General features: G+C 42.3%; 1 protein-coding gene across 5 annotated transcripts in view; it reads left to right on the top strand.

Annotated features, from left to right (window-relative positions):
• Positions 1-14,725, top strand: part of PRKCQ (protein kinase C theta) — a 159,505-nt gene extending 144,780 nt beyond the window's left edge. For all 5 annotated transcript variants that reach the window (XM_067700760.1, XM_067700752.1, XM_067700736.1 and 2 more), the window contains 2 exons: positions 11,303-11,431; positions 13,628-14,725. In XM_067700760.1, coding sequence (XP_067556861.1) covers positions 11,303-11,431; positions 13,628-13,783 — 285 coding nt within the window. In that variant the 3' untranslated portion in view covers positions 13,784-14,725. The remainder of the gene's footprint in view (positions 1-11,302; positions 11,432-13,627) is intronic.
• Positions 14,726-15,228: the final 503 nt, after the last annotated feature.

Raw genomic sequence — 15,228 nt, 5'->3', positions numbered from 1 at the left:
GAATGTTTGTGTCGCCCCCAGAAAATCATATGTTGAAGTCTTCTAACCCCCAATGTGATGGTTATAGGAGGTGAGGCCTTTTGGTGGTAATTAAGTGTAGATAAGGTTAAGAGGGTGGGGCCCCCATGATGGGATTAATGCCCTTATAAAAAGAGGGAGAGAGAGAGATCTCTCCCTCCAAACACATGCACCAAGAAAAGGTTTTTACTAACCTCTGCCCACCAGAGCAAAAGCCAGCTCTACCCACCACCAGTCCCTCCAATCAGGAAACTTCCACAAGCCTCTTAGATAGCCTCATCCACCAGAGGGCGGACAGCAGAAGCAAGAAGAACTACAATCCTGCAGCCTGTGGAACAAAAACCACATTCATAGAAAGATAGACAAGATGAAAAGGCAGAGGGCTATGTACCAGATGAAGGAACAAGATAAAACCCCAGAAAAACAACTAAATGAAATGGAGATAGGCAATCTTCCAGAAAAAGAATTCAGAATAATGATAGTGAAGATGATCCAGGACCTCAGAAAAAGAATGGAGGCAAAAATCAAGAAGATGCAAGAAATGGTTAACAAAGATCTAGAAGAATTACAGAACAAACAAACAGAGATGAACAATACAATAACTGAAAGACACACTAGAAGGAATCAATAGCAGAATAACTGAAGCAGAAGAATGGATATGTGACATGGCAGATAGAATGGTGGAATTCACTTCTGCAGAACAGAATAAAGAAAAAAGAATGGAAAGAAATGAAGACAGCCTAACAGACCTCTGGGACAACATTAAACGCAACAGCATTTGCATTATAGCGGTCCCAGAAGGAGAAGAGAGAGAGAAAGGACCCGAGAAAACATTTGAAGAGATTATAGTCGAAAATTTCCCTAACATGGGAAAGGAAATAGCCACCCAAGTCCAGGAAGTGCAGAGAATCCCATACAGGATAAACCCAAGGAGAAACACACCAAGACATGTAGTAATCAAATTGGCAAAAATTAAAGACAGAAAAATTAGTGAAAGCAGCAAAGGAAAAATGACAAATAACGTACAAGGGAACTCCCATAAGGTTAACAGCTGATTTCTCAGCAGAAACTCTACAAGCCAGAAGGGAGTGGCATGATATACTTAAAGTGATGAAAGGAAAGAACCTACAACCAAGATTACTCTACCAGGCAAGGATCTCATTCAGATTCGATGGAGAAATCAAAAGCTTTACAGACAAGCAAAAGCTAAGAGAATTCAGAACCACCAAACCAGCTCTACAACAAGTGCTAAAGGAACTTCTCTAAGTGGGAAACACAAGAGAAGAAAAGGACCTACAAAAACAAACCTGTAATATTTAAGAAAATGATAATAGGAACATACATATCGATAATTACCTTAAACGTGCATGGATTAAATGCTCCAACCAAAAGACACAGGCTCACTGAATGGATACAAAAACAAGACCCATATATATGCCATCTACAAGAGACCCACTTCAGACCTAGAGACACATACAGACTGAAAGTGAGGGGATGGAAAAAGATATTCCATGCAAATGGAAATCAAAAGAAAGCTGGAGTAGCAATACTCATATCAGATAAACTAGACTTTAAAATAAAGAATGTTACAAGACAAAAGGAAGGACACTACATAATTATCAAGGGATCAATCCAAGAGGAAGATATAACAATTATAAATATATATGCACCCAACACAGGAACACCTCAATACATAAGGCAACTGCTAACAGCTCTAAAAGAGGAAATCGACAGTAACACAATAGTGGGGGACTTTAACACCCCACTTACACCAATGGAGAGATCATCCAAACAGAAAATAAATAAGGAAACACAAGCTTTAAATGACACAATCACAGATAGATTTAATTGATATTTATAGGACATTCCATCCAAAAACAGCAGATTACACTTTCTTCTCAAGTGCACACAGAACATTTTCCAGGATAGATCACATCTTGGGTCACAAATCAAGCCTCAGTAAATTTAAGAAAACTGAAATCATATCAACCATCTTTTCTGACCACAACACTATGAGATTAGAAATCAATTACAGGGAAAAGACCTGGAAAAAACACAAACACAAGGAGGCTAAACAATACGTTACTAAATAACCAAGAGATCACTGAAGAAATCTAAGTGGAAATAAAAAAATAGCTAGAGACAAATGACAATGAAAACACGATGATCCAAAACCTATGGGATGCAGCAAAAGCAGTTATAAGAGGGAAGTTTATAGCTATACAAGCCTACCGCAAGAAACAAGAAAAATCTCAAACGAACAATCTAACGTTACACCCAAAGGAACTAGAGGAAGAAGAACAAACAAAACCCGAAGTTAGCAGAAGGAAAGAAATCATAAAGATCAGAGCAGAAATACATGAAACAGAAACAAAGAAAACAATAGCAAACATCAATAAAACTAAAAGCTGGTTCTTTGAGACAATAAACAAAATTGATAAACCATTAGCCAGACTCATCAAGAAAAAGAGGGAGAGGACTCAAATCAATAAAACTAGAAATGAAAAAGGAGAATTTACAACGGACACTGTAGAAATACAAAGCATCCACAGAGACTGCTTCAGGCAACTCTATGCCAATAAAATGGACAACCTGAAAGAAATGGACAAATTCTTGAAAAGGTATAAACTTCCAAGACTGAACCAGGAAGAAATAGAAAATAGGAACAGACCAATCACAGGTAATGAAATTGAAACTGTGATTAAAAATCTTCCAACAGGGCTTCCCTGGTGGCGCAGTGGTTGAGAGTCCGCCTGCCAATGCAGGGGACGTGGGTTCATGCCCCGGACTGGGGAGATCCCACATGCCGTGGAGCGGCTGGGTCCGTGAGCCATGGCCACTGAGCCTGTGCATCCGATGCCTGGGCTCCGCAACAGGAGAGGCCACAACAGTGAGAGGCCCGCGTACGGCAAAAAAAAAAAAAAAAAATTCTTCCACCAAACAAAAGTCCCGGACCAGATGGCTTCACAGGTGAATTTTATCAAACATTTAGAGAAGAGCTAACACCCATCCTTCTCAAACTCTTCCAAAAAATTGCAGAGGAAGGAACACTCCCAAACTCATTCTATGAGGCCACCATCACCCTGATACCAAAACCAGACAAAGATACTACAAGAAAAGAAAATTACAGACCAGTATCACTGATGAATATAGATGCAAAAATCCTCAACAAAATACTAGCAAACAGAATCCAACAACACATTAAAAGGATCATACACCATGATCAAGTGGGATTTATCCCAGAGATGCAGGGATTCTTCAATATATGCAAATCCATCAATGTGATACACCCTATTAAAAAATTGAAGAATAAAAACCATATGATCATCTCAATAGATGCAGAAAAAGCTTTCGACAAAATTCAACACCCATGTATGATAAAAACTCTCCAGAAAGTGGGCATAGAGGGAACCTACCTCAACATAATAAAGGCCATATACGACAAACGCACAGCAAACATCATTCTCAGTGGTGAAAAACTGAAAGCATTTCCTCTAAGATCAGGAACAAGACAAGGATGTCCACTCTTCCCACTATTATTCAGCATAGTTTTGGAAGTCCTAGCCACAGCAATCAGAGAAGAAAAAGAAATAAAAGGCATACAGATTGGGAAAGAAGAAGTAAAACTGTCACTGTTTGCAGATGACATTATACTATACATAGAGAATCCTAAAGATGCTACCAGAAAACTACTAGAGCTAATCAATGAATTTGGTAAAGTAGCAGGATAGAAAATTAATGCACAGAAATCTCTTGCATTCCTATACACTGATGATGAAAAATCAGAAAGAGAAATTAAGGAAACACTCCCATTTACCATTGCAACAAAAAGAATAAAATACCTAGGAATAAACTTACCTAGGGAGACAAAAGACCTGTATGCACAAACTATAAGACACTGATGAAAGAAATTAAAGATGATACCAACATATGGAGAGATATACCATGTTCTTGGATTGGAAGAATCAATATTGTGAAAATGACTATACTACCCAAAGCAATCTACAGATTCAATGTCATCCCTATCAAATTACCAATGGCATTTTTTACAGAACTAGAACACAAAATCTTAAAATTTGTATGGAGACACAAAAGACCCCGAAGAGCCAAAGCAGTCTTGAGGGAAAAAAGAACGGAGCTGGAGGAATTAGACTCCCTGACTTCAGACTATACTACAAAGCAACAGTAATCAAGACAACATAGTACTGGCACAAAAACAGAAACATAGATCAATGGAACAGGATAGAAAGCCCAGAGATAAACCCACACACCTATGGTCAACTAACCTATGACAAGGGAGGCAAGGATATACAATGGAGAAAAGACAGCCTCTTCAATAAGTGGTGCTGGGAAAACTGGACAGCTACATGTAAAAGAAAGAAATTAGAACACTCCCTAACACCATACACAAAAATAAACTCAAAATGGATTAGAGACCTAAATGTAAGACCGGGCACTATAAAGCTCTTAGAGGAAAACATAGGAAGAACACTCTTTGACATAAATCACAGCAAGATGTTTTTTGATCCACCTCCTAGAGTAATGGAAATAAGAACAAAAATAAACAAGTGGGACCTAATGAAACTTAAAAGCTTTTGCACAGCAAAGGAAACTACAAACAAGACGAAAAGACAACCCTCAGAATGGGAGAAAATATTTGCAAACGAATCATCGGACAAAGGATTAATCTCCAAAATATATAAACAGCTCATGCAGCTCAATATTGAAGAAACAAACAACCCAATCCAAAAATGGGCAGAAGACCTAAATAGACATCTCTCCAAAGAAGACATACAGATGGCCACGAAGCACATGAAAAGCTGCTCAACATCACTAATTATTAGAGAAATGCAAATCAAAACTACAGTGAGGTATCACCTCACACCAGTTAGGATGGGTATCAGAAAATCTACATACAACAAATGCTGGAGAGGGTGTGGAGAAAAGGGAATCCTCTCGCACTGTTGGTGGGGATGTAAATTGGTACAGCCACTATGGAGAGCCGTATGGAGGTTCCTTAAAGAACTAAAACTAGAACTACCATACGACCCAGCAATCCCACTACTGGGCATAAACCCTGAGAAAACCATAATTCAAAAAGACACATTCACCCCAATGTTCATTGCAGCACTATTTACAATAGCCAGTACATGGAAGCAACTTAAATGCCCATCGACAGATGAATGGATAAAGAAGATGTGGTACATATATACAATGGAATATTACTCAGCCATCAAAAGGAACGAAATTGGGTCATTTGTAGAGACGTGGATGGATCTAGAGACTGTCATACAGAGTGCAGTAAGTCAGAAAGAGAAAAACAAATATCATATTTTAACACATATATGTGGAACCTAGAAAATGGTACAGATGAACTGGTTTGCAGAACAGAAATAGAGACACAGATGTAGAGAACAAACGCATGGACACCAAGGGGGGAAAGCCACAGTGGGGAGGTGTGATGAATTGGGAGATTGGGATTGACATGTATACACTGAAGTGTATAAAATGTATGACTAGGGCTTCCCTGGTGGCACAGTGGTTGAGAGTCCGCCTGCCGATGCAGGGGACACGGGTTCGTGCCCCGGTCCGGGAAGATCCCACATGCCACGGAGCGGCTGGGCCCGTGAGCCATGGCCGCTGAGCCTGCGCGTCCGGAGCCTGTGCTCCGCAACGGGAGAGGCCACAACAGTGAGAGGCCCGCGTACTGGAAAAAAAAAAAAAAAAAAAGTATGACTAATAAGAAAACAAATCAGTAAATAAATAAACATAAGAATAAATAAATAAAAAAGAAAAGGCCATGTGAGCACTGAGCAAGAAGACGGCCATCTACAAGCCGGGGAGAGACGCCTCACCAGAAACCGACCACGTCAGCACCTGGATCCCGGACTTCTCACCCCCAGAGCCATGAGAAATAAATGTGTGCTCTGTAAGCCTCCCAGTCTCAGCCCAAGCAGACTGAGACACTGTAATTATTTCAAAATAAAAAGTTGAAAACCAAAACTACATCTAAGGCTAAATTCCAGCAAATACGAAAAAAACAACAAAAAAAGAGAGAGTCAGCTGCAGTTTCAGTGGCAGGAAGAAGATTTGCTGTGAGAGTAGAAAGTGAGTTTGGTGACTGGAGCAGAGACCGAGACAGTTAAGGATAAAGACGGTGAAGAAAAAGGACTCGCTGGTGAAAGAGGTTTTAAACCCCCGTGGAAGAGTCTGGGCTTATTCTTTCTCCTGTGAGTTAATAAAAATTCTCTGTTCTTGTCCATGAAGAAGACAGCTGTCTGTTTTCCAGGAGCTGGGCTGATAAAAATTCGTGGCCACCCGGCAATGTGCTGGTTGTGAGACTGGCTTCTACTTGCCCCTGTGCCTCTTGTGCTCTGATTTTAATCCAACAGCCCCCACAGCCCTGAGCTCCCTTTTCTGCAAAAATCAAAGGTGATCTATCATTTCTAGAGAAACCTCCTCTAGGGAATTTTACATAATGTTCTGAAAGCCAGAAGTAACGGGTCCTCTGGAAATGCTAAGCAAAGAGTATTCAGCGGCCTCTGTAACAGCAGTGTTGTCAGTACCAGACTTCAACCTCTTTAGCCCTCAAAGGGCATGGATGCACGTCGCGCGCTGAACACATGCACATCACGAGAGGCTGTGCTCCGTCCAGAATTACAGCTGGAAAGGAAACAGTCGACAAAACGAAACGACGGCCTACCAGATGGGGGAAGATATTTGCAAATTGTTCGACCCATGAGAGATTAATATCCAGCATGTATAAACAGCTCATACAACTTAACATCAAAAACAACAAAACAAAACCAAATAAAAAGAACCAACCCGGTTAAAAAAACGGGCAGAAGACATTTTCCAAAGAGGAAATGAGGATGGCCAACAAGCACATTCAAAGAATGTGCTAATCAAGGAAGTACAAATCAAACTAATCAAGGAACTGCAGATCAAAACCACAATGAGATATCGCCTCACACCTGTCAGAATGGCCATCATCAAAAAGAACACAAATAACACATGTTGGCGAATATGGAGAAAAAGAAGCTCTAGTAGACTGTTGGTGGGAACGTAAATGGGTGCAGCTACTGTGGAAAACAGTATGGAGGTTTCTCAAAAAACGAAAAATAGAACTACCACATGAGCCAGCAGTTCCACTCCTGGGTATATATCCGAAAAAAACCAAAAACACGAATTCAAGAAGATACATGCACCCCAGTGTTCATAGCAGCACTATTTACAATAGCTAAGACATGGAAGCAACCTAAGTGTCCATCAATAGATGAATGATAAACAAGATTATATATATATTTTATATATATATACACACATGCACAATGGAATACTACTCAGCCATGCAAAAGAATGAAATTTTGCCGTTTGCAACAACATGGATGGACTTGCAGGGCATTATGCTAAGTGAAGTAAGTCAGACAGAGAAAGACAAATACTGTATGATATCATTTATATTTGGAATCTTAAAATTACAAAAAACTATTGAATATAACAAAAAAGAAGCAGAGTCACAGATATAAAGAACAAACTACTGATTACCAGTGGGGAGGGGGTGAGGGAGTGGGAGACACAAACTATCGGTGTAAGATAGACTCAAGGATGTATTGTACAGCACGGGGAATGTGGCCAATATTTTGTAATAACTGTAAATGGAAAGTAACCTTTAAAAATTGTATAAAATTTTTTTTTAATTTTTTTAAAGAATTACAGCTGGGGGCTTCCCTGGTGGTACAGTGGTTGAGAGTCCGCCTGCCAAAGCAGGGGACATGGGTTTGTGCCCCGGTCCGGGAAGATCCCACATGCCGCGGAGCGGCTGGACCTGTGAGCCGTGGCCGTTGAGCCCGCGTGTCCGGAGCCTGTGCTCCGCAACGGGAGAGGCCACAACAGTGAGAGGCCCACATACTGCAAAAAGGAAAAAAAAAACAGAATTACCGCTGGGACACTGCTGTCCAGTTGACTATTGTCAAAGACACGCCCCTTTCTTCCTCATTTATTCATCCAGGATGTCCTGTCCATTTGTTTGGAAAATGATGGAAAACGAACGATCGTAAACAGAAATACCTCTCCCTTTTGTAGAAAGAGCCATCTGAAGAGGGACTAAAGAGGGAGGGAGATTCCAGTGGCAGGCGCTGAGCCGGGCGAAGCGGGGGTCCATCCCCAGCAGCCCAGCACTGCTTTCTTGCCCAGATAACCGAATAAATTTAACAAACTCCAGCTGCATCCTGACCATTTATGTCAGAGATGGGCTTTTTCCTGTAAGTGTAAACCACACTTCTGACAGCTTTTATGGACAAAAATCAAGTCTTTCTTTCATGAACATTTATTCCTTCGGTGCAGCCTCCCGGTGGCAGAGACGATGACCTCCCATAAGGTCAACAGGCATCTTCAGGACCAGGGTGTGGGGGGTGATTGGCTGCAGGGCAGAGAAGATAATTCACTCGTCTGTGCAAAACGGGAAAGGATTTTGAGTCTTGAGGCTGGAGATCATACGATCTACTCATTATACATTTTATCTTAAAAAAAATTTTTTTTAATTTCACAGGTACATATACCAGGCCCAGGAGGCTCTCTGTCACGATCCTCTTGGAACAAATGCCGCATGTTACTGGGGAAAACTAACAGGAAACCTAGCATGTGCACACCTCTAACCTGATTCCCTGAAGCATTTAATTATAACAACACGAGGCTGGGTTTCGGCTTGTTCATGGGGCACTCGCACCTTCTCTCTAACCTTGCTTCATCAAAATATCCTTAAGAAGTGGAAGTCGAACATTTATCAGGATGATTTCAAGGCAAGGGATGGGGGGCAAGTCACTTATTCCCTCTTCTCCTGAAAGCATCAATCTGCTTTTCCCTCTCTTGACTCTTGCTGGTGTCTGAGTCTATAGGAAAGTGTGCTGTACTGTGAACTTTTCTCTAGGCTGTTCTATATGCTGAAACCAAGAGACTAACAGAAGAGAGAGACTTTAAGACACGTAATCTAGAAAAAAAGTAGAAAGACAGCTTACTCCTGCATTCAACAAACATTTATTGAGTGTCTGCTTTGTACATGGCACTGGGCTGGATTCTGTAAGAAACAGAAACATAAATGATATCTGCCTTCCAGAGCTTACACTACAGCAGGAAAGACAGTCTTTAAATACACACACACACACACACACACACACACACACACACACACACACACACACAGTGTGCTAATTTCCTTTAGTGGAAGGGAGGTGTTCTATGGACCACAGAGGAGAGACCATCCAAAACCAGAAGTAGGAAGGGGTTGCTCATCATTTAGGCTCTACTGATGGCTAGACCCGTGGTCTTAAGCAAGTTACTTAGCTACTCTGAGCCTCAGTTTCTAAAAGCTTTCTGCTTTTAGAATCTGCCTTTAAAGTCAAGATGGTCTCGTTGAGGCCTCTAGCACAAGACCTGACTCTCAAGGGACATTGGGTGGGATGAGTGATGTAACCAACTATGTGAATATGACTTGAGGAGAGAGAGCTCACCATGGGTGGAGGTAATCAAAGAAAGCTTCACAGAGAAGAGGGGGTATAAGCTGAATCCTGACAGGTGAGTCAGGATTTAAAGCAGAAGAGGAAGAAATGGGAGTGGATGTGGGGAGAGGGAAGCCCTGGCAAGATGGAAATGTCATTGGTGAAGGGCAGAGGTAGGAAAGGCAGATGCGTATGCAATGAGTAGACGTGTCCGGATGGAAGAGAAGGTCACAGTGAAATCAGAGGACGAGTGTCAGCATTGCAGAGAGCCTGGAAGACGGGCCTAGGGGTTCAGGGGATGTTAGGACTCACGGGACATAAGGACCACCTTGTCTGACCCTTCATTTTACAGGTGAGGGAACTGAGACTCAGAAAACTTGCCCCAGGCCAAGAGACTGAATGACAGTCTCATGTTATATCCACTATGCAGTGATTTTCTAATGGGGTGCTCTGGAACCCTAAGTTTCCATAGAGAGGCCTCAGTGGCCTCCATATGAAAAAGGGGAGAGGAAGCTGGGGCCATTCCAACAATTTACCACTTGGATATACTAGGAGGTCACATGAGGTCTCACTTGGGCTTTTAGAGGAGTCTCCTAATTAAAAAAAAGAAAGAAAAAAAATCTCCACTTTGCTACAGCATGGTAGTTAATTAGTTAGTGATTATAGACTAGAGCTTTTGAAGATTCCGACTACACATAAGACTGACTCTTCTTATGAGAGGTATAAGCAAGAGGTTCATGCAATGTAGGTGCACATGGAGGTCCAGTCCCGCCAGAACTTCATGAAAAATCACTGCACTTGACTTGGATTCTGTTTTCAAGACTCAGAGTCTCCATGATACCCTGTAATAAGCAGTTATTTGATACATAAACATCTAGCTGACGTAAGAGAAGAGGTAACTACTCCAGACCCCCAGGACCCGAGACTATTCTAGGACTCTTCTACTTCCTTAAAGCCCGTGACGTGTTTTATTTAAGTTTGAAGAGTTTCCAGGTTTCTTTCCTGTGCTGGCCAACGTTCATTTTGACCTCATGGGGGAAAGTAATAGGAGAGGGGAGCGCACAAAGAGGAAATACATGTGTGATGGGTCAGAGATGATTAAAGATGATTTGAATAAAGTATTAGTGTCCAGCAGGTTTGCAGGAAGGAAGAGTGATTCCGGATACTCAGATGCCTTACAAAATACAAAGCTGATTGTCAGGGGCTAGTTTATGTCACGCCTGAAGTGAGCTTTTCTTTAGAGCAAGACTGTAATCCTAAGAAAGCAGTTTTTAAAGAAATCAAACTTGATCGATGGACAGTAAACCAAACAACACACACACTGGTCACTTCCTTTCTGCTGTTGGCTTCTACAGACCAGGAATTAGCACACACCTCTGTGTGTGCGTGCGGGCGTGTGTGTGTGTATTGTTGTTGTTGTTTTAACCCACAAAACAGCCCTGTGAGGAGGATACTTCCCTCACCTTACTGATGAGGGAACTGACTCTATAACTTGCCAGGTCCCATGAATAACAACACAGGGCAAAGCTGATTTCAACCCAGGTCTAGATAACTCAAAACATTGCACTTCTAGAGCAAAGCCCAGACTCTGGAATATTCAGTAGACTTGTTGCCGCTGGTTTGACTTGAGTCGATAGTTTATGGTGGTTGGTAGAAAAACAAGGTTCGGAAATCAGGTGGCAAAAGCCGGGCCCTTCTCTTAGTGGAGTCAAGTGCGTGCTGTCCTGCCTCCCAGGGGCCTGGTTCATCCCTTGAGAAGTAACTGCTCCCCTTCTGCTCCCTTTCAGCTCTTCGTAAGAGAACCTGAAAAGCGCCTGGGGGTGAGGGGAGACATCCGCCAGCACCCCTTGTTTCGGGAGATCAATTGGGAAGAGCTGGAAAGGAAGGAGATTGACCCTCCGTTCAGGCCTAAGGTGGTAAGGAGCCTCTGGGGCCCTGTGGTCCTGCCAGCACAGTCCTCACATCACACCCAGGCTGCCGGGGCCTCGACTTCCCACCCACCCTCTGCAGTTCTTGGAAGAAAGTCTTCTTTAATCAGGCTGTTGGTCTGGGTGGGAGGGGGTGTTACTCACTGGCAGAATTTAACCTGTGTGATCAAATGTATTTGTGTGAAGAACGGATCACCACGTGTACATGCCTTAGACTGAACATGTATATGTGGGGATGACCCTCAGATGCCATGTGGAGCTTTGCACAGGGTGTGTCCAGGCTTCAGGGTCACAGTCCGCATGACCCAAACCTCAGTATAAACCCTGCATCCTTTGACAGGAGCTTTGGATCCATGTTTTCTGTGATATTTATGAAAGTTTCTCGGACATTTGTCATCTGTTCATATAACTACAGACCCCAATGGTAACTGGTAGGTGTTTCTTCATTTAAGAAGTAAACTGATACTTAGAAAAAGACTGGTCTCTGAATTCCCATGTATATACCCACCAGCAAGAGCCACCAACCTCCCCGAGAAAAGGCAGAACTTCCTGGGTCACCATAAAATGAAGCAAAGATGAGATGAAAAAGTTCCGGAGATGGACGGCCCAACGTGAATGTGCTTCACGCCCCTAAACTGTACATTAAAATGGTTAGAATCGTCATTTTTAGGTTATGTACAGTTTACCTCAACTTAAAGAGTAAATAATAGTCTTTTAAGGAGGACAGCAAAGTGGTGGATTTGCCATCTTTACCCATTCCTGGTGATTCTGGGAATAAGGTAGCAACGACCTGGGTAGACATGAACCATCTTCGCATGGCGGTGGCACAGGCTCGTGGATTTCAAAGCAGAGCGTTCACTCCAGAAAGTATCTTCTGTTATTAGTCGTGCCAGAAGCAGCCCTGTGCCCCCAGAGCAGGAAGAGTTACTTGTGCTCAACATTTGTCCTAAGCTCTGGAGATGTTCCAAGGGTCCTACCGGCTGGCCTCTAGCACTCTTACTATTCGTAACAGCACCATTTCTGCTACATGGGTGAATAATTTGTTTATGATATGATGAATTTTTGCCTTTTTCCAGCTCATCAGAACAACGTCATTCATGTCTCAGCTTCCATGGTAGACTGCAATGGACTCAAGATTTTCCACATAAAAATCAGACATTTCAGCTCTGCTTTCCCTATGCGACAATTCCCAGTTCCTCCCGTAGGAAGGGATTTCCCTGACCCATGGTCTGAGTGGCTGTTTGTAGGCAGAGACCACAGACCACTGGCCTCAGCAGCTCAGGGGCCCCCTTGAGGGTGGGATGGGCCTGGATCTTAGTCACACTCACGTAAGGGTGACATTTGATTACGGTTGCTTTTAATCTTAGAAAGCTGAAGTATACACCATACTGAACAGTATTTATAAATAGGTCTCTTTCTCTGTCATGGGCACCAGTGGACCAGGTGACCAGAAGGGAGCTCACCCCAATCTGTGTTGTCTCTGGAAGACAGTCCAAGATGTTTAATAATAAAATTAATGTGGGATTCTTTTCCCATATAGGCCATTACAGAGTATGAGTAGAGTTCTGTGTGCCACACAGTAGGTCCTTATTAGGAATCTAAAACGGAGTGGATGCATGTATGTGTATGACTGATTCACTTTGCTGTACACCTGAAACTAACGCAACGTTGTAAATCAATTATACTCCAGTAAAAATTTTAAAAATAAAAGAATAAAATTAATGTGAGTAGGGGAACCAATGGTAGTGAAGGATATCGATCACCGGGATATATAATCTGCAAAACTCCTGCGATCCTGCGCCCCCTCTGCTCCCACCCCAACCTACCACTCCCCCCATCCACTGTCCCCTGTAGACTAAAAAGACAGAGATCAAATTGGGGCTTACCACTTTTTCAAAGGTTGTCAGTCCTGCTTCATGTAAAGTTATTTGAATGTACACATCATGGAATTCCCGTGTACGAATTTAATTACACTACTGATACGCTGATGAGTCAGGATCTTAGAGATGTTCAATAAAGGCCCTATACAATCATCTATCAGTATTACTTTCGTTGATTGGCAGGTGCCAACGTTTTCTTATGCAGATTAGAGCCTAGATGACAAAAGCCATGTCTTGAATGAATCATGAATTCAGTGGCTGATTTTCCTCTCTTTTTCTCCCCACCCCTTAAACGCTGGTCAAGAAATCACCGTACGACTGCAGCAATTTCGACAAAGAATTCTTGAATGAAAAGCCCCGGCTGTCATTTGCAGACAGAGCGCTGATCAACAGCATGGACCAGAACATGTTCCGGAACTTTTCCTTCATGAATCCAGGGATGGAGAAGCTGATATCCTGAACTCGCCTCTCCAGACACACGAAGGGATTTGCTTTCTCTCTGTGAACTGGTTCAAGTGACACTTCTTGGGTTCCTTTTCAACTTGGAAAAGAAAAGAAACACTCAACAATAAAGGCCGAGCTCTTTGACCTCCTCACGGACTTTGCATCTGCAGCCAACAATAAAGGCTGAGCCCTTTGACCTCCTCACCGACTTTGCATCTGTAGCAGAAACCAGCTCTGCTTCACTAATGACGATGCCCTTTGGATTCTCCCCTGTCATCTCTCACAGCCACTCTTGAAGTTAGGTCCTTCCTTACTGTAGTTATTTACTTGAAGATGGTTCTCCGCACTGTGAAAGATTTGAAAACTTAATTCCACTCTAAGTTACGGCTCTTCACCTGGGCACCAACTGCTGATCAGTGACATACGTGTTGACTCACGGAGCAGAGTCCAGACTTCTCAAGACTGAAAGTGCACATTGCCTGGCGTAGCACGGGCATCCACTCGGCCGCAGACAAGTAACCACTAACCCATTTTATTCTGTTCACACCTGGGCGAGTGTCAAGGGTAGGGGGTAGGGGAAGCCCTGAATAGGTTCTTACGGGAATTCTTCATAATAAACATGCTTGTAACTTGAGATTTACACATTCATTCATTCTGATTTAGCCATGAAATTCACAGGCAAGAGGAAAGTGGGGAGAGTTCGTGTCATCCACGTGCCAGACCCCTACTCTGGTTATCTTGTCAACGTAGAATTAAATTCAGAGTCCAATAAAGATAGAGTCATTTTACTCCTGCCAATAAAACCTTTCCATCCATCCATTTTCAGTTGATTTCAGTATCAGTGGCAGTTTCTCATCACCATCCTCACATTAGAACAGGAAAAAAAAAAATGAAGTGCGTAATTCTTCTAGAGAAAAGGTAACCCATCCCTTTATTATACCATTACTGATGATTTGATGACTCCTACGTCTCTTGAGAGAGACATCCTTCAAGACAAAGACCCATGCATGCTATCTGCCGTGATCTTATTTAATAAGAATTCTAGCTATCCATGTTTAAAATATCTGTGCTGTGTGTATATTTTGATAAAATGTTGTGACTTAATGACAAAGAGGTGCATATGTAAAAATGGAATAAAAAAAGAAAGAAAGATGCCTCTTCATAGTTTAATTCCCTACTTGCCCCTCCCCCTGCTCCAAACTTGGTTCTGTTTTAGTTATCATCAAAATGCAGCTAGAATTAATGTTTTAAATTTTGAGAATCATTAAAAATCCCCAACAGGAGAGAAACTCAGATAACCTTTAAGTTATTAGTATTACATTCCTCCTTTCCTTCCCCACAAGATTTCTTTTTTTTTTTTTTCCACTCACTTTCCAACATACTTTATTCCAGATTCCCTACACAGCCTTCAAAGGACCTGCAGGATGAGGTCTTTAGCCTCCTGCTCTCAACTTTGCTCAA

The sequence above is a fragment of the Pseudorca crassidens genome, chromosome 1, assembly GCF_039906515.1.
Source record: "Pseudorca crassidens isolate mPseCra1 chromosome 1, mPseCra1.hap1, whole genome shotgun sequence".
Classification (NCBI taxonomy): domain Eukaryota; kingdom Metazoa; phylum Chordata; class Mammalia; order Artiodactyla; family Delphinidae; genus Pseudorca; species Pseudorca crassidens.
This window is presented reverse-complemented; position numbering and strand designations above follow the sequence as displayed.